This window comes from Calliphora vicina, chromosome 4 (genome assembly GCF_958450345.1).
Source record: "Calliphora vicina chromosome 4, idCalVici1.1, whole genome shotgun sequence".
NCBI lineage: Eukaryota > Metazoa > Arthropoda > Insecta > Diptera > Calliphoridae > Calliphora > Calliphora vicina.
Genome location: NC_088783.1, coordinates 14,929,467 through 14,950,441, shown reverse-complemented (window position 1 = coordinate 14,950,441; position 20,975 = coordinate 14,929,467). Strand labels below are relative to the sequence as shown.

General features: G+C 30.4%; 1 protein-coding gene across 1 annotated transcript; it reads right to left on the bottom strand.

Moving 5' to 3' along the window:
• Positions 1–6,454: 6,454 nt before the first annotated feature.
• Positions 6,455–17,336, bottom strand: Syx4 (Syntaxin 4). Its single transcript, XM_065507717.1, has 8 exons — positions 17,186–17,336; positions 16,940–17,038; positions 10,008–10,101; positions 9,679–9,921; positions 7,112–7,185; positions 6,871–7,008; positions 6,700–6,810; positions 6,455–6,641 (listed from the first exon to the last, which is right to left on the bottom strand). Exons 1-8 carry the CDS (start codon positions 17,216–17,218, stop codon positions 6,570–6,572), a joined length of 864 nt encoding a protein of 287 aa, XP_065363789.1. The 5' UTR covers positions 17,219–17,336; the 3' UTR covers positions 6,455–6,569.
• Positions 17,337–20,975: the final 3,639 nt, after the last annotated feature.

Here is a 20,975-nt window from a genome sequence, read left to right as displayed (position 1 = left end):
ACTTGGCACAGACGGGGATAAACTAAAAAATGTTTGAGTGGCTAAAGATTTTTCTTCTCAATAAGAAAATAAAAAAATCAAGCACAATAAATAAATGAAATATGTAATAATGTTTGTATTTGTATTATTGTTATTATTATAATTTGTATGTTTTTTTTTTTTTAAATAAAAACCCACAAACAGTATCGTTGCTACGCTTGGGGAATACCCTTAAGTTTAAACAATTCACAATAAGTGAATTTATTTGCATTTGCCTACAAGAAGTGCTAGCATTAAACAGCTAATTTTTGTTTAAGAATTATTTGTTTGTTTATCTTATCTCTAAATGATAAAACATTAAAAGATAAAGAAACATAGGTAAGTTTTTGTATGCAGATGTTGTATATTTAATATTCGTCAGTCTTTTTAAGTTGTTTGTATTAAAGAGTTTTGAGCGCCCTAAATAAAAAAACTCGAATTAAATTAAATTTTACATTTGTGAGAGGGTATTCCCCAATAATTTATGTTTTACTTTTTTGTTGACCATTCACCAGCGATCCTAAAACATTAATGCATATTTTGTACTTTTGCTGTTTTTATTTTAAACTTTATTAAACCCAGCAATATTCATTAGTACCAATAAAATATATTTTCCAACTCTCTATACTATATAGCCTTATTCGATTTAATGATGACCGAGCTTCCGCAAAAACTAAATTCTGTTTGAGTAAAGTTAAGCGGTTAAGTTGTTTCGAGTAACACAATTGAGTAGAGTTTCATGAAGTCGAAGGTGACTAAGATACGTCATTTATTCATTTATTTATAAACCAGTTTGTAAAGTGCCTAAACTGAAGCAGCCCCATTCTATAATTTTAGTTTTATAGTCATATCCAAATTACGTTTTTCAAGTGTTATTTCGGTAACAGAAAAAAATAACCGAAACATTTAATCCGATTGTGAGATATTGCAGGCCATTGGCAAATAACATGAAGAGTGTTCTCCTCTTCGTCACCACAATATCTTCAAATACATATCATCACCGCTCAGTTGAATCTTTAAGCACTGATTTGTATTCTGAAATAACTAAAATGATAATGCCCAGTAATAATACCCACATACATTCTCAATTCAGGTTTGCTAGTGCCTAATAGTCAAGTTATATACATCTCGGAGAATTAGTCTGCATCAAGTTCTCACAACCAATCCCCGTATCAAGATCCGCTCCTGCCCTTGGCAGCTTCATTACCATCTTAAGCGAATTAATAATCTGTTATCAGCCCTTTTTTCAAGTGTTTTGAATTTAGAATGTCGCAAAATCCATATTATCATTGTAGATCAATTTTCGGGGAACGTTGGGAACTGGAGCTAAAACATATTGAAACCTGTTATCAGGTATGCCTACATACCTTTTTCAGAATAGGGCAAGGCAGAAAGTCTTTATGCATTAATTTTACAGTTTTGTTTATTTTTAAATGTTTATAATACTAACCACAAAAAACGAAAATGTTCTTTATTTAAAAAACAATGTACAGAATTTTAACCTCATTTAAGTTATGTGTATGAAGGATGTAAGATTTTGCAAATACTTCGGTTTAATAAATAATGCTCAATGTTTTGTATAAAAGAGTCGAGAACAACTTTTAACATCTATTACTCTATAAATAATAAGAAGCGGGCATATGCAATTTGTGAGTCGGTTCTTTTTATCAGATCCAGAACAATTTCAGAATTTTGTCATCCATCAGCTTCAAGAGCATATTTATGGATGTCTTGGTTTTAAATAACATATTAATCTTGCCAGCAAAATAGCATATGCTATAACATATTTTGGTAATTGAATAGACGATGAATAAGGTTCACAAAAAATATCACATAGGGAATGATCCATTCTAAAGTGGACAACAGAAGGATTTGTCATCTCAGATTTGATCGAAATTTATCATATTTATTAATCATAGAGTTTTTTATTCAAGACCTTTAAAAAAATTTTAAATTTCTCAAAATAGGGACTTCCGAATTTTGACAGTAGATAGCAACAATTTCACCCAGTTAGACATTTTCTTGTCAGGTTTTCATAAGACGCTGGTCTATGTAAGTAAGACACAAACCACAACAGTCTCAAAACTAACATAACCCCTTTATCTGGACTACTATGTCATTATCATAGGCAATATAAATATCTAATTGTATACATTTCAAATACTTTTCCAACGACGTTTATAATGTTATAGGAATTTGAACCTACATTGAGCAAAAATCTAGAAAAAAAAAATTGTTCACCCAATTATTTGTTCACCATAAAATTATTTTTAAAAAAGTGTTCAATCTTTGGTGTAGAATATATAAGATTCGGCACATACGAGTATAACATGTTTGTACGAAATTTGTTTTGAAGAATTTCGAACTCTTACCCCCATTCACACGAATCCTGGTTATGCGTTAACTAATTGTTATACTATCGGTTAAAATTATTTTTGTATGAAAACTGTCAGTATAACTATTAGTTAACACATAACCAGACTTCGTGTTACTGGGGGTAAAAATTTAAATCAAATCGGATAATGAATCGTCTCTGAAGTTTGGAAATTTGGGTATAATCATGATGTAATAAGTAAGGTGAGAGCGTTTCAATTTTCTGAAGACCCCAGACATCTTCGGGATCCAAATCTTCAATAATTCTGTCAGACATGCTTTCGAGAATTTTGCTATATAAAATCAGCAAAATCGGTCCACAAATGGCTGAGATATGAGGAAAAAACGAAGACAACCTCGATTTTTGACCTATTTTTGACATATATCTGGATTACTAAGACATTAATATAGACAATATGGATATCTAATGATAGATATTTCAAAGACATTTGCAACGACGTATATAAGACCATAGTAAGTTGGATATACAATGGGTCAAAATCGGAAAAAAAATTTTAACCCGAATTTTTTTTTCCAAAAAAAATTGAAAAAACAAAAAAAAAAATTTAAATTTAAAAAATAAAAAGTTTAAAATAACAATCGAAAAAATTTTTTTTCCAAAAAATGAAAAAAACAACTGCAAAAAAAATTAAATTTTGTTTACCTAAAAATATTTAAAATTTTGAAGTATAATTTGGTGAAGGGTATATAAGATTCGGCACAGCCGAATATAGCACTCTTACTTGTTTAAGTTCAATTTTATTGATACTCACCTGATTATTTTGTATCTTTTATTTATTATTTTTATTAACGTTGAGTTTAGCAAAAATTTGCTTCGAAATGTTGCTTTTCTGAATTAAAGAGATTTTAATTTTTGTTAGAATTTTTAAATTTATTATTTTTTTATGTCAACACACAATGTAAATAATCTTTGACAAAATCGTTACCAATGTAAACCAAATTTCATTATCCAAATTTCATCATATGAAATCTTTTATTCACATTTTCATTCATGTTTTTTGATTTGAAATTTTTTTCTTTGAAAATAAAATTTATTAATTTTTCAAAATAAATTCAGTTTGACAAAACTTAAGCACTTTACAAATAGATAAATAAAAACAAGTAAGAAAGTATGGTCGGTCAAGCCCGACCATATAATACCCTACACTAAGTAAAAGAGCAAAACAAATTTTTCTTTTAAAATTTCAATAATTTATATTTTTGAGTGCGGAAGTGGGGTTATATGGGGGCTATGACCAATTATGGACCGATCACCATGAAATTAGGTCGTGTGATTTATGTCTATATTAAAGTTAACTATGTTGAATTTTATGTGTTTACCAACATTTTTAAGCGATTTATGCACGTTAAAGTGATTTTCGGAAGCGGGTCTATATGGGAGCTATGACTAATTATGGACCGATCGTAACAAAATTTGGTGACATGAATTTTGTGTATATAAAACTTATTTGGAGCGAAATTTGTGGAGATATATATATAAATTAAACATTTATGACCGATAAAGTCCAATTTCGGGAGGACATTTGTATGGGGGCTAGGTGAAATAGTGGACCGATTTCAGCCAGTTTCAATAGGCTTGGTCCTTGAGCCGAAAAAATAATATGTACCAAATTTGATCGAAATATCTTCAAAATTGCGACCTGTACTCTGCGCACAAGGTTTACATGGACAGCCAGCCAGCCAGCCAGCCAGCCAGCCAACCAGACGGACGGACGGACGGACGGACATCGCTTAATCGACTCAGAAAGTGATTCTAAGTCGTTCGGTATACTTTAAGGTGGGTGTTAGACTAATATTTTTGGGCGTTACAAACATCTGCACAAACGCATAATACCCTCCCCACTATGGTGGTGTAGGGTATAATCAGCTGTGTTGTTGATTTCACCTTACTTAGTGCATCCTGGGTATAATTTAATTTTTTTAGTTTTTGACACAAATTTTGTATTGAATTGAAGCTGACAGACCTTGAAAGACGATTTTGTATGTCTGAAATGCTGCTTGTACGCTAAAAAAGAAAGTAATTTTTGCACCGAATCAATACTTGCGATCAAAAATGTATCCATTACGCTAAGCCGACTTAAAAATGCGAAATTTAGAATAGATGGCGTATGTTTTGAACGCGGTAGTTGTCATAGAGAAACATAGAGCGGAAACTAGAAAAAAACTCAAACAAAAAAATTACTCAAAATAATCACACGTACGAGTGTTGTTTTTGTTTTCACATAGTTTTTTCTACTAATACATTCTCACCACTTAGGTTTCTGACAACTGAGTTAGGTCTTTGACAGCAGAATTTCCGCCCTATGTCTATTCTCTATGGTAGTTGTTTTTAATAATTTTATATGTCATTTTGAAGGGTTCATATCTGTAATTTATTCTCACTTAGTTATTGAACATTATAGTGTAAACAACAACGTTTTTTTTTGCTTCGAAAATGTCGAATTTTGTACCAACAGAGAGTCATATGCGGGAAGTTTTGCTTTAGATACTTCTTTAATTCGAAAGTGCCGCTGAAGCACACCTATTGTTCACCAAAAGCTTCAGAGATGGTTTATGGGGAAGAAAGATCGCACAGGCCAGCGAATGAAGTTTAAAAACCAAGAATTAGAGGAATTATTCCATGAAGATTGTTGTCAAACTCAACAAGAGCTTGCAAAATCATTGAGAGCTACTCAATCCGCAATTTCAAAACATTTGCAAGCAGCAGGATTTATCCAAAAGCAGGGAAATTAGGTACCATACGAACTGAAGCTGGGAGACCTTGATAGGCGATTCTGTATGTCTGAAATGTAGCTTGAACGCTAAAAGAGAAAGTAATTTTTGCACCGAATCATTACTTGCGACCAAAAATGGATACATTACGAAAACTCGAAGCATAAGAGATCGTACGTGAAGCCAGGCCAACCAGCCGAATCGACACCAAATCAAAATAACCATGGCGGTAAGGTAATACTCAGTATTTGGTGGGAGTAAAAGTATCCTATCTATAATGAGCTGCCGAAATATGCCATTTCATGGAACCTGTGCCGAACGCAACTGATTTATTTGAAGCGAGCATATGCCGAAAAAAGCCCAGATTATGCGGCCAGACATAAAACCGTAATATTCCATGGTTGGGAAGTTTTGCCTCTATAGTCCAGAGCGTATGAGTTTTCAAATATTTCTATAAGACCGTGTTTTTTAAGTGATTTAAAAAATTCTGGATATTTTGACCTCTGCGAATTCTTCAAACCGCATAACTCTAAATTTTTTACCATAAATCCCAAATTCGAAAATTTTACCTTTTAACTAGCAAAATTTTGAAATTGTTTTATTATAAACAAAGTGTATTCAATATTGTGTATTTTGAAGCGCAGTTTTAAAATTATGTACTAATTAGATAAATCTCCATATGGTAACAAACTGTTTTTTATTATCACTCTTTGAAATAAAATAATAAATTTAATTATGAAGGCAATCACTCATTTTTGTTTTCAACAGATAAAAGCTTGAAAATATCAGACGATCCATTAAAAATAACAATTAATACTTGGAATCGTATATGTACATTCTCTACACTTTCATAAATTGTTTATAGGTACAGTAAAACCTTGATAATCCGGACATCAGTTTTCATTACATTGTGTACTCTATAATCCATTTTAAAAGCATTTTTAATACCAGAACAATGTTTTTAAATCTTTATTCGGTAGTCCGGATAATTTGATAATCCGGATTAGGGTCTGCAATCAATTATCTGGATTATCAAGGTTTTACTGTACTGAAATTGTCTAATATTATAACAAGAACCTAAATACTAGAAAACTGTACCTATGTCGGCGCTTATAGCCACCAGGGGCCAAATTTGTTTGGTTATTTACTTGTAAACATTGTTAACTAAGATCATTCTAAAAATAAACAACACTCACAATCATGAGATGACCAGATTACTAAAAAGAAAGAAACTTAATATAATCCATCCTAAATGAAGCCAGAGTTTTTATAGTTTTGTCTGAATTCAATAACTTTGGCATTTATGTAGTTAAATTTCTTTCAACAAAAGTCACTTCCATTAAATTTATTTAAAATTCTTTGGACTTTAATACTTCTTCTTTTTACATAAATAATTTAAATTAAAACATAACATAAAGTCTACCTAAATAGTTAAAAAAAAGACATCACAAAAATACACCAATTAAAATTAGCACCAGTAATACAGCAATAGCAATTAAAATAAGCATCACTTTTTTCTGCAATAAAAAATTAAATATAAAATTAAAAGAAAATATTGAATAATATACTACATACCTTTAAAGCTTTTTTATGCAAATTATCAGCTTTTTCCAATTCATCAGCACCCTTGTCCACGAACAGAGTGGCCTGTTGGGCATGAAACTCAACACGTTGTATGGTTTCACTCTGAAAGAAAATTATTAAAAATGAATATAACACTTCTATTTTATTGGATTTTTTTTTTACCTGTTCCATGACTAAACATTGTATCCTTAAAAATAATGCATGTACTTCTTCTATGGATTTCTCTAGTTTCTTGAGTTCATTGAAACGATCCATGAGATCTTGCAATGTTTTGCGTTCCTTTTCGGTTTCTTCCAAAATCTATATAGTCAGAAATGAAATAATCGCAAGAGTAGACTATATTTAATCGATAACATATTTTGTGGTCAGTGTTTTATGTTGGTAATTCATTAAAGGAACTTACATTTCCCATAAATAGACTAGTTGTTTTATTGGCAATTAATTCTTCGATTTCTTCTTCGGTGGCATCGCAATTGACTGCAAGTTAAATAAGTGAGAATTAGTAAATGGTTATAATTTAGAATATAGCTTCCACTTTAAACTACTTTGTTGGAATAGTGTTCTAGAAGCAATTGCGACTGAAGTGATATCAGCATCTGAAATTTTTCAGCCTTTCAAAATTACAGATTCTGATATCACATCAGTCGCAATTACTTCTAGAATCCGTTCTGCGGAACGGATTTTTCAGGAAACTAGTTCTTTGGCTAGACGATTTAAAAACGTTTACTTGTATGGAAAAATAAAATTTGTATATGTCCAAAATTTTAGATGATCAACAATTTTATCGTTTAATATCGTTTATAATTGAATTCAACTGTTTCTCTGATGAAAGAACTAGTTCTAGAAATGTTTCTTAAAAGTTGTGTTTGCTCTATAAAGTTTCTCTACAACTAGTTCCCATTGTGTCACTTTTGAATAAAAATCATGGCTTACAAAACTGGTTCCAAAACCGTTCTAAATCTTGTATGTTAGCTCCGTAAAGCCAGTTGTAGAAACTAGTTCTGAAGATTATAATTTATAACAAACAAACATGAAGTACTAGAATGGTTTCTATAGAACTAGTCCCAAGGATGTCAATTTTGAACACAAATTATGGCTTGAAGAACTAAATCTTGTGAGTTAACTCCGCAAAACTATTCTATACTGGTTCTGCAGATGAAAATCATTGCTTCTCGGAACCAGCTACAATCTTGACAATTTCAAACGAAAAAGAACTAGTTCTAGAACATTTTCTAAGAAGCTGTGTTTGTTCTATTCAGCTTCGGTAGAACTAGTTTAGAGGATGACAATTTCCAGCAAAAATCATTGCTTAAAGTACTGGTTGCAGATCCGACCGAAGTCATGTACATATATTAGCTCCACAAAGCTATTCGAAAACTAGTTCCGCAGGTGATAATTTTCAATAAAAATCATTGTTTTAAACTGACGATCATTCTTTTAATATTTTCAGATTCTATGGCAATTGAAGCAGTGAGTGGTTCCTTATTTGCTATTGTAATTCTCTCGTGAATGTTCAGGGCTGTCACAGAATGCTATTCCGATCGAAAGTGGAATTATTTTTGTATTTAGCTTTTTCACAAAGCATAAAACGAAAAATTTTGGAATAAAACCACCTTCCCTGAAATTAACATCTGTACTTAATTTTTGATTCAATTCAAAATTAAAAAAAAAAATTAAATATTTATTTTTTGCGAATTAACAGAATTAATTGGATTCTAACGAAGTTAATAGAAAAAAAATTAGAAAAAAACTCAAACAAAAAACTTACACAAAATAATGGCAGTGTTGTTTATGTTTTTACATAGTTTTTTCCACTAATAAATTCTCACCACTTAGGTTTTGACAACTGAGTTAGGTCTATGTCAATTCTCTAAGGTTAAAACATAATCTAGCCATTCCGATACAAATGACGACAGGTTTTTATATAACCAAAATTAGAAATTGAGTCAGTTTATCTCTTTTATTGGATTTTTTTAATTGTATACAATTATATTTTAAAACCAAAGACATTTTTTAGCTTTTTCTTAAAATTGAACAATTTGTTCTAGGCGGGAATTCCCTGGATCCCGGAAAATTTCAAACTTAATTCCGTTTTCCCGGGAAATGGAAAAGTGTGGAAAAAGAAAAACTCCAGTTACTACCCAATCACAATAGAGCAAGTCACGTGACTGGCTCCTTGGTTCCGCTTATATGAACGCTTTAAGTACTAGACAATTGAACTAACAATGCGAATATGTTCGACTAACGTTAACGAATAGTTCTAGTTATATTAAAGAACTCTGTCTTATTCACAGAGCTTTCCTTACTCATTTTAGATACTTTGGAATATGATACGAAATTAACCAGATCGAAAATTTGTATAAAAAAAGTAACTGTCAGTTACACGACGTCGAAAGAAAAGCTAAAAATAATTTATATGGAAATCATTCGAATCAAATTTTACCAACTCACACGTCGCGTTATAGAGAAAATGGGGCTAAGAATATTATATTATCATCGAATTATTATTTTGGGCATTTAGAGCATAACAAAAATTTTACCTAGTTTAATGTAGAAAGTATACTTTTACATATGCCTGTAATCTGTTTAATCTTTACAGGGTAAAGATTTAAGGGTAACAACTACTCATTAAAAGGTATAGTGCCTGCTATTCAATAAGCTATAGAGATTTAACTAATAAACAAACTTTAAACTGCGAGAAATATACAACGACAGCAAGCTATATAGTTTAAACTTTAAATGTTAGATTAAACTTCGAGTCTATATTATTTATATACCTTAAGATATATCTACTAGAAATATTTTTCAACATCTATACATTAATACTTCGAAATCTTCGTTTTTATATAGATTAACTACTGCGATACTGTTATTTCTATGCCTAAAAGTATACTACAAAAGTAATTGTTAACCTCAGATTAGTATATGCCTTAAAATATATACCAACAACAGCTATACATTAATACTTACTAATCCTCGATTGCATTTGTAAGTTTTTCTTAAGTTTCAATTCATAATTCTGTAAGAATGTCTCATTTTTGGTCCACATATTTATATAGCTCTGATGCAGGCCATAAAATAAAGTTCTCTTCATACGCGCCTCCAGCGTATAGTCATTTTCGGCCGGTAGATTTGCTTTGAATTCCTGAAATTTTGTCATCAATTGATTGCCCAATCGTAGATTGTGTTTTCGCAATTGATCCATTTCATTTTCTAAATAAATAAAAACATGCAATTATTTTCTCTCTCTTTAGTCACATTTTTATTAATTTAATTTAATTGTATTTGAAAATATTTACCATTAAAACTTCGTATGTTTGAGGCCTGTGTCATACGATTCATTGACTCCAGATTTGCTGCTATTTGTGCTAAATGTGTGCGTATTTCCGAATACTATAAATTAAAAAAAGAAATAAAATAAATAAATAAATACACATATTCGTATAAGTATAAGCAAAACGTTTTTATTTAATTAACACAATAAGATTATATGAGGAGCCGCGGAACAAAAGGTACTTTTTTGAATTTTTTTTCAAATTGATTTTTTGGTATTTTTATAATATTTGGGTTGAAATCTTCTAGAAAAAATTCAATTTCACAAAATTTTTAAATTTTCAAAAAGTACCTTTTCTTCTGCGGCTCCTCATATCTACATTGTACATATTGAGCTGGTGATTAATGTGTTTAAGGTTTAATTCACAGTGATTTGCTTTATTATTTAAATCTGTGAATGTTGTTTCTAATGCAAATTAAACTTAAAGTTTGTCTCAAGAGTATCTACTAGGGTATTCAATTAATCGGGTTTCTGGTTTAATCGGTTAATCGAGCAAATAATTAATCGAGGTTTAGATTTATTCGGTTAATAATCGGTTAATTTAAAATTATTCGATTAACCGAATAATTTCTATTTTAATTTTAAATTGAAAATACAACAACAAATTTTGTGTACAAAAACATAAAAAACAGCAAATAAGAGTAATACAAAATATGCGCTGTTCTATAATCTTTCATATAGTTTTATCAGTTTTCAAAGAAGTCAATTATTTTCTGTGTGAGAGTGTTTTTTTGTTGTAAACATCAAAATTAAAATTCATGTTTTCTCGTATATTTGATAAGTAAAAATTTGGGTTAAATACAGATTAGAAAGATATTAACATCAAAATTTATTTAAGAAATAGTAAAATGTCATAAAATATTCAAAGACTTTTTTCTCGAAACGACTTTTTTTGAATTATGACGTTGTTGCAGCAAATTAGCGATGTGTGAGTTTTTTTTAGGGTTTTAGTGAGATCTTCTGAAATAATCTTTTATAAAAAGAATATAATTTAAACGATTTTTTTCTTTAGATTTAATAAAACTTTTCTTGGAAAAAAACTCTCAAAAGCATGATAAAGAATATTCCTTTTTGGATTGTTTTAGATTTTGATTAATTTAACAGCTACGTTTATTTATGATAAAAGACTCATTTCAAAAAAGTTTCGTCTATACATGTAAATATAAACAAAGTTTCAAATACATGTAAATTAAATATGTCAGTTGTTATACAACTCACTATAATATCTAATTTTTTTAATTTGAAATTTATATTTGAATTGAAACGGATAAATAAATACAAAAGCATTTTTTTAAGTGCAAAAAAAAGGATTTTCGGTTAATCGGTTAATCGACACAAATTAATCGGTTTATTTGTTATTTGAAAATAGGCTATTTCAAATTATTCGAACAGTTAACCGTCTAAAATTAATCGGTTAACCGATTAACGGTTAACCGATTGAATACCCTAGTATCTACTGATCAAAATTACTTCAACTTTTAACACATAAATAATTTTGTAATTTATAAAAAAAAATCTACTTATAACAAAGCATTTTAATCCTAACATTTGAAAATTTACTTCATTTGATTTAGGCTCAAGTTTATTTAATTGTAATACATAATTCAACAGATATTGTACAACAATCCTAAGTTTTAATATTACTTTTTAAAAATATTCTTTGAAAAATTACAAATAAATGAGCTTGAGTTTGAATAATATAATTTACATCATATTAAAATTAATTGGAATAAAAACTTATAATGGTAAAGTATTTTTATATATTTTTAAATTCAGATTCGAGCATAATCGATCATACTAATCAGTAGATCGATATTCATTTTTACCATTTACAACAATATTATGAATTTTGTTTTAATATTTGGGGGATTCAAACGGTCTCCTATTAGGTCGTATTGTCATAAAATATTTTAAACAAAAAAATTATTAACTAATAAGACTTTTTGAGCTATGATTATTTGTTTGTCATAAAATAAAATTTTTTTGTTTGCAGAACAACAAGAATTTGTTTAAACTAAAAAAATATTTTACGACATTATGACAATACGACCTAATAGCAGACCGTTTGAATCCCCCAATTATTTGTTTGGAAATTTATTTTGTGTATTGATATCACAAATTAAACAGATATGAATCAGCTGGTTTCAGTAATATGGCTGTGGTTTGAAAAGAGGGATAAATATATCACACAATCTTTGCCTTTTTAAAATTGTATTTTTTCTTTCACTCTACAAACCACAACCATTGAGAAAAGGTTGTAGATCGTTATAGTAACCATACGGTTCGATATTACTTTTTTTTAAAAACTGTCATTTGTTGCATATCTGTAATAATCTATGAGTGATATATGTATCTTAAGTTCTGTTTCCTTTATTAATGAGATATTATTAAGGTACAACAATTTATTTAAATGTTACAAACGAAATGATGAAATGTACAAACCAACTTTTTCGCAAACACAACACATTTTGTAAGTACAAAGAAAAATTGTTGACAAACATAAATTCGGTTGTCAAAACGTATGTACATACATATGTAGTAGCTGTGTTCTATTAAAATATATAATTAAGTAAACAAAAATGAATTATAATTATCATTAAATCAAGGTTGGGTCATGGTTGCTACATAGTTACTGTTATCGCTAACCTAACTTTTAGGTTCTTACCGTTAAAATGTCGTTATCGTAGAAACATAAGGAATTAAAGACTTAAAAATTCCCTTATCGAGATATGTACAACGATTTCATAAGTTACTTGCGCATAAATAATAAAACAACAACTAAATTATAATGGAACACGTTTTTTGAGTTTACGAAACTTCGAAAAAGTGAATTATTCTCGAACGAAAACTTTCGTAAAATTATCCAGAAAGATGTGGGGTATATTGATTTTGTTATTCTGTTTGAAATACATCGAAATATTGACCAGAGTACGGAAATAAACAAATCGAAACGTTTGCTATCGTTTTGTTTTGTTCTTTGCAGTGAGTAAAACAAAAACCAAACATAAACAATGAGAATGATTGTCCCATTTTGTTTTGTATTGTTTTTGCTCATGAGCGCAAACTGTACATTAATATAAACGTACGCAGTTAGAAAAGAAAAGAGTAAGAACAATATTGAAACATTCTGATAAAAAACGTTTAACAAACGTTTGGTAAATGATTTACTCATTATAATAGAGAACACAGTACAAAAACAAACAAAACGAATAAAAAATACGTTTTTCTATCTGTTGTGTACTCAAATGTACGATTGTAACGGTAAATTAAATAATGCAGATGAGTGAAAAGCCAATCGTTTCATTTTCTGTTTTTGTCACTTGAAAAGTTTTTGTTTTGTTTTTGCTCATGTACAATACAATATAAAAATTTTGATTTGTTTTGTACATTTTGCAAACGTTTGCGAAATGTTTTGTTTGTTTTCATACTCTAATATTGACCACAAAAGTATATATGTATATTCTGAGTCCTTATAATATTCTAAGACGATCTAGCTATGTCCGATACTCTGTCTATTGAACGCAAGGTCAAGGTCATAAATCATCTAAAATCCAAATTTTTAAAATCTAAGACAAATCAGATAACTTTTAGAGGTGGCTTATTTTATATGAAGTTTCGATTTTTGGGTCAAGTAGCAATATTTTCAAACAAATTTTAAAAATTACGAGGATGGGTCAAAAACTCCGCACCTTTTTCAGATTTTTGGATAAAACATAATTTTGTCCAAAGTTTCTGCAATTTTTTAATCCCTTCCTAAAAATAATATTTGTCGAGGTCATCAAAATAGATATTTTTTGAGAGATGATTTCATAGTATCTCTTATGATATGAATTGGAACCAAAATTGCCACCACCAAACTTGACTTTCTTATTTTGTTACTGTCTCTTAAATTATATTTGGATTCATCCGAATAGAACAGTTTAAATGTTCTTTGGTAAATTTCCAAGAACGAATCAAGCCAATATCGGATACTCTGTTCAAAAGTGAAGCGTATCCCAGAAAGAGCGATCTGCATCGATCGAAATAGTAGTCGGACGGGGCAAGGTATGGACTATAAGGCGGGTGAGGCAAAATTTCCCAAGCACTTCTTTCTAAATAGTTTTGTAACAGGTAGTACAACATGTGGCCGAGCGTTGCCATGATAGAATATTGCTCGTTTAGATATGACCCTTTTGGTCTCGCAATACAGAGAATTACCTTAGCGCTAAGGATGGTGTCGATTCGGCTTGTTGGCCACATATACGATTTCTTACGCTTCGTTTTATTGTAATGGATCCATTTTTCATTTATAGCGTTCAAGCAGCAATTCAGACATACAAAATCGTCTTTCAATGTATCTCAGCTTCGTATGGTACCTAATATCCCTGCTCTCGTTGAGTTTGACAACAATCTTCATGGAGTAATGACTCCAATTGTGGGCCTTCAAACTTTTTTGACTTCCGTGTCAAAATCACCACTTCTGAACCGAACAAACCATCTATCGTGCATTGAAACCGTAAACACTCACCACAAGCTTCGGTGAGCAATCGGTGTGCTTCAGTGGCACTTTTTTCCAAATTATAGAAGTAAAGCTAAACTTCCCAACAACAGGGGGCGCAAATTTGATAAACAAAATAAAAAAATGTTTGAAATTAATTCTAATGTACATATGTATACTGAGATATCATTGGATAAAAGACGAAATACGCAAGATAGGAATTGAATTTTAGACCTATGGTTTCTTGGGGAGAATTTCATAGAATTTTCCGTAGATTGCGTTACTGCTATACGATTTTTCGTGAAAAAAATAGATCAACATACACATATTGTTTTATTGTAAGAGAAAAATCTGTGATGTACGGTATGTCACGTACGATATTAAATTTTATTTATTATAAAATCATCCAAAGATTGTTTTTATTTAAATATGACGGATTGTAAAGGAAAAATATTTCGTTTAGTGTATGAAAATATAACGCCTCTCACGATTTCGAAAGAACTTTTTAATTTTTTAAAATATATGTAGTTCCCTCTGAATGTAACATAAAGACCAAATTATTTTTCAGATACTCTTTTTTTTTTTGCAAAATCTATTCCACTCTATAGGCGGACAAATGTCACGTACGATGATGATATGGAATTGCCCATATGTGTTCTTTGTAGTGCAGAGGCAAGACAATTGGATAATTATACATCCCAAGAAATCTAGCGTGAAGACAATTGTCACTTAAGTGTCTCTAAGTATTCTGGATTATAGTCACTTTAAACGTTTTGTGAGTAATTCGCACAAACTGGATTTATAAAAATAATTATTTTTATTTTTGCTTAAGTATTGTGATATCCCATTTAACATAGCATGAAATGTCTCTTAATAACCTACAATGAAGTCACTTTAAACGTTTATTTTGCACTGCACTTTAGAAAGCAATTTATTGGAGAGTTGTCGAAGGAGGTTTGTTAGACGTCTATCTTTTTAGCTGACTATTTGTTAAAATAACTAGTTATATAGCTGATCAAGGAATTAGTTTGGTAGCTAGTAAGTAGAGTGTCTAAAAAACCGTCAAATTTTAAAAACCGGTTTCCGGTTTAACCGAAAAAGAGTGTTTTTGAAAAAAACGCTTTTGATTATTGTCTTTTAAAAAACCGGTTAAACGGTTTCGGTTTTAGTCTTCAAAAAAACCGGTTAACCGGTTTATATTAAATTTTTATTTAATATGAAAAAGGTTTCCTTAAATTTATTTTTATTTGTGGACGCTAATAGGGAATATGTTAAGAATTTTGTATTACATCTTCGGAAATTTTACATTTTTTAATTCTATCTTTATGCAATTATTTTATATCTTTTACGAAATATTGTCAAATGCTATATTCTTCTATAAAATAAATCAATATTTTTAAAAGTAGTGTCAAAGTTTTTCATAAATATGTTTGAATGAACTTTAGAAAATATATTTCATTAAAACCGGTTAACCGTCTTACAAAAACCGGTTTGTCAAAAAACCGAAAAGTTAAAAAAACCGAAACCGGTGGAATTTACAAAGATGAAAAAACCGGTTGACCGGTTTTCGGTTTCGGTTTTGGATACTTTACTAGTAAGGTAACTGACGCTATTTATCAAGTATGTGAATCCAATGCGATGACTACTTTGGACCAGTTATTAGACAGTCTCATTGTAATAAAAAAGGGTCAATGCCTAGGACATGTACGTGTTAAAATAACTAGTCACGTAGCTATTGAATTAATAAGTTCCCACCTTAAATGATGGGTGAAATCACTAGTTCAGGACAGTATCCTAGAACTGCTGGGAATCTAAGCTTTTTATGGTGAAAATCGTATGATTTGGAAAAGTTGCATTTACTGGAAATCTCTCTGCTGATCATACTTTAACGGAATAACGTTGATGTAGGGTATATCATATAGCCGATCTTGACATATCATTACTTTCTTACTTGGTTCCATTTACATTTGAAAGTGTGTGTGTGTGTATGTTTGCATGTTCGAACAAGTACAGACAAATATTAGTAATTGTTTGTTTTGCTTTTGTACAATATTATTTATAAAGATTCTTTTATAAACTTAATAAAAAAAAGAGCACAAGAATAAATTAAATAAATTTAATTGTTGTAAAAACAAACTGGTATGCTGGTACAAGTATTTTTTTATTTGCTTAAATCTGGTTATGTATTTTTTTTTTTATTAATAAAGATTCCACAAAATAATTTGAAATTATTCTTAGAATAAAAATAAAAAAAAACAAAATTAAAAAATACTAGGTCATTTTTAAGTTTTTATGCTAAATAAAAACAAAGAAAAATTTAGAGTAACTAAAGTTGTAAAAAGTCTCGTGATAGGATGGATGATATGTAGATAGATATAAAGATAGATAGATTTCATATATAGATGAAGGGATGCACTTACCGGATTTAGTATGGCATCTACGGTTGTATTTTGTTGCATGTTGGTTTGTTGTTCCACCGATATTGTTGTACCATTCGTAGATTTACAGCTATTTGAGCGCTGGCAAAAGAAATGAGCCAAATGAGTTTGTGATCACAAATATTATTTTGACAAATTTTTATTTAAATTTTTGTTGTTTTGTATTTTCTATTTCTTTTAGTATTTAATTGTGTTGATAACGTTGCGTATTGTATAACTCTAGCTTACCTGTATTAATTCTGGCAATCGATCTCTTGCCATTTTTTGTTTTTTTTTTGCTTCAGTTCGTTCTCTAGTTCATATAGTAGTAGATAGATGTGAGTAAAGTAAGAGTATCTGTGAGTGAGCAAGTGTGAAAACAGTTAATTGAATAGCTAAATACTAATACCACTGCAAAATTATTTATATTTTTATTATTATTATTTTTAAACGTATCTCGTTTGTACTCTATTTCTTTTTCACTAATTTACTTCAGTTTTTTTTTTTGCTCAGTTATTTTGAAAATTTCTGTAATTCCACTGGCAATGAGTGGATTTTTTTATCAGTATTTCAGAACTTTTGATAAGATTTTGCTTTGGTATAAAATAGCGAGTGAATGTGGTTGGTAATTGTTGTAGCTGCTGCTGTTAATAGATGTAGTAGATATTTGCTTCTCAAATTAGTGTAAATTTTTCTTTTGTTAGTTTAGTTGAGTTTTTGTTTGTAACACTTTATTATATCAATCTTCAATTTGGCCTTTAATAAATTAATTTTTTTGTTAAACTTTTGTTTTCATAATTTAATGGTATTATCTGTTATTTATCTGTTACTTTTGTATCTGGTAGTTTCAAGTGCAAAAACAGCATTGATTTCAAGACAAACACACATGAATACTGTTAGTCAGTCAGTCGGTAGTATACCAGTAGTAGTAGCAGTAGTCATCGTCGTCTCAATGACTAAATACAACAAAACAAAATCACAAAAATAAAATTTAAAAAAATAAAAAAAAATAAGAATTTCAACTCATGTTATTCTTGATTATATGTATTTTTTGCCCTTATTTCTGTAGTCTACTATTGTTGTTGCCTTCTTTTCTTTGTAATTGTTGTAGTTTTATTTTTTTGCTTTTACGCTCGTATTTTTCAATTGTTATAGTTTTTTTTTTTTTTTTCTATTTTGAATTGTTTCACTTTACACTTTTACACTTTACTTTGTCATAGACGGTGCTAAACTAAAACCCATAAAGAGAATTCTTTCCAAACACTCTTGTCTTTTTGCCGCACACATTCGTACTATTCTGCTAATAATAAAATTTAGTTTTATCTGTAAGCTTCTATTCGTCTCGTCGTGCTCTAACTAAACTTAATACACAGTTCCATGCTCGCAAAAATTCCTTAATATAGTCAAGACACTGACATAATAATTCAAATAAAATTTTTGTTTGTCAGATCTCGATTAGCAAATTTCACATACCAATAATATATTAAAGTAAGAAAGTCATGCCCGACCATATAATACCCTACACTAACTATACTATGAGCAAATCATTAGCAAAAATGTTTAGCTTTTTGTAAATTTATGACCTTTTCCCATGTTTCTGGCAACATATGGTTTCCGCGCCATAACAACTGCTTATCTTTTGAGGCCAAGATCGAATCAAGTTAATTTCGGATACTTTGTTCCAAAGTGAAGCGAATCCCAAAGAAAACGTTCTGCATCGATCGAAAAAAATAGTAGTCCGACTGGACAAGGTCTGGACTATAAAGCGGGTGAGGAAAAACTTCCCAACCACTTCTTTCTAAATACTTTCTAACAGGTATTGCAACCTGTGGCCGAGTGTTGTCATGATGGAATATTTCACTTTCATGTTTGAGCGTTTTTCGGCAAATGTTCGCTTCCAACGAATCAGTTGTCTACGGAACAGGTTCACTATAATGGTCTGGCCAGATTTGAGCAGCTCATAATAGATAGGACCCTTTTGGTACCACCAAATACACAGGATTACCTTAGCGCCATGGATATTTGGCTTTGGTGTCGATTCGGCTGGTTGGCCGGGCTTCACATACGATCACTTACGCTTCGGGTTATCGTAATGCATCAATTTTTTCATCGTAAGTAATGATTAGATGGAAAAATGATTTTCTTTTATAGCGTTCAAGTTACATTTTAGACATACAAAATCGTCTCGGCTTCAATTCGTATGGTACCCCATTTCCCGGCTTTTGGATGAATCCTGCCGCTGGAAAACATTTTGAAATTGCTGCTTGAGTAGCTCCCAATGATTTTGTAAGCCCTTTTTGAATTTGACAACAAACTTCATGAATTAATGCCTCCAATTCTTGGTCTTCAAACTTGTTTGGTTGGCCTGGGAAATATTTGTCTTCTGTGTCAAAATCACCACTTCTGAACCGAACAAACCATTTCTCGCACGTTTAAACCGATAGAACACATACACCATAAGCTTTGGTGAGCAATCGGTTAACTTCAGCGGCACTTTTTTTTAAATTTCAAGTTCTCTCATCTTCAATTCGTATGGTATCCAATTTCCCTGCTTTTGGATGAATCCTGGTGCTTGCAAACGTTCTTTTTGAGTAGCTCCCAATGATGTTGCATGCTCTTGTTGAATTTGAAAACAATTTTCATGGAGTAATGCCTTCAATTCTTGGCCATCAAACTTTTTTGGCTGGTCTGGGCGATATTTGCCTTCCGTGTCAAAATCACCACTTCTGAACTGCACAAACCATCTATCGCACATTGAAACCGATTAAACACATTCACCATAAATTTTGGTGAGCAATCGGTGTGGTTCAATTCGTATGGTACCCCATTTCCGTGCCTTTGAAAAAATCTTGCTGCTCGAAAACGTTTTGAAATTGATGCTTGAGCAGCTGCCAATGATTTTGCAAGCTCTTGTTGAGTTTGACAACAATCTTCATGGAGTAATGACTCCAATTTTGGTCTTCAAACTTCTGAACCGAACAAACCATATCTCGCACATTGAAACCGATGAACACATTCGCCATTAGCTTTGGTGAGCAATCGGAAGTAAAGCAAAACTTTCCGCATATGACTTTTTATTGGTACAAAATTCGATATTTTCGAACCAAAAAAAAACTTTGTTATTTACAATGTTCAATAACTAAGTGAGAATAAATGACAGATATTTACCCTTCAAAATGACATATAAGTTATTATAAACAAAGATAAGCCATCTATTGTTAACCCCGCATTTTCAAAATATCAATAATTTGTTTACATTAGTGATTTTCGGATGTGGCCCTTATAGGAGCTATGATCAATTAGGGACCTATCGTTCTGAAATTTGATCGTGGATTTATATACACTAGAATCGCCTGGTGGCCGAAATTCGACCACTCTTAAAACTTTTAAAGATGTGAAAGTTATTTCTGTTGAATTTTATTTGGATTCCAAAATTTTTATGAGATTTAGGCTCGTGAAAGTGATTTTCGGAAGTATATATGGGAGCTACTACCAATTATGGATCTATCGTCATTAAATTACGTCGTGTGATTTATTTCTATATGAATTTTATCTGAATTCCAAAATTTGTATGAGATTTAGGCTCGTTAAAGCGATTTTCGGAAGTGGGCCTTATTTGAGAGCTATGATCAATAATGGAGTGATCGGAAAAAAAATTTTAAATGTAATTTTCTTTTATATAAAACTAATTTGTGGAGGAATTTGTGCGGATACCTACATATATAAACAAGAGATTTATAACAAAAAAAATACTATTTCTTGATACCATTTGTATGGAGGCTATGTGAAATAATGGATCGATTACAGCCAGTTTCAATAAGCTTCGTCGTTGGGTCGAAAAAAATTACGGAAATCGTTTAACCTTCGCTTTACCAAAGGTTTTTTATGTACATGGTTTACCAATACCCACCCGGGTGACACTACACTTCTATAAATATATACGACGAACGAAATTTTAAAAAATTGAAAAAACCTTATAAAAAGTTTAAAATTGTTCTATTAAATTGTATAGAACTCTAGGATTTGTTCAGTGAGTACA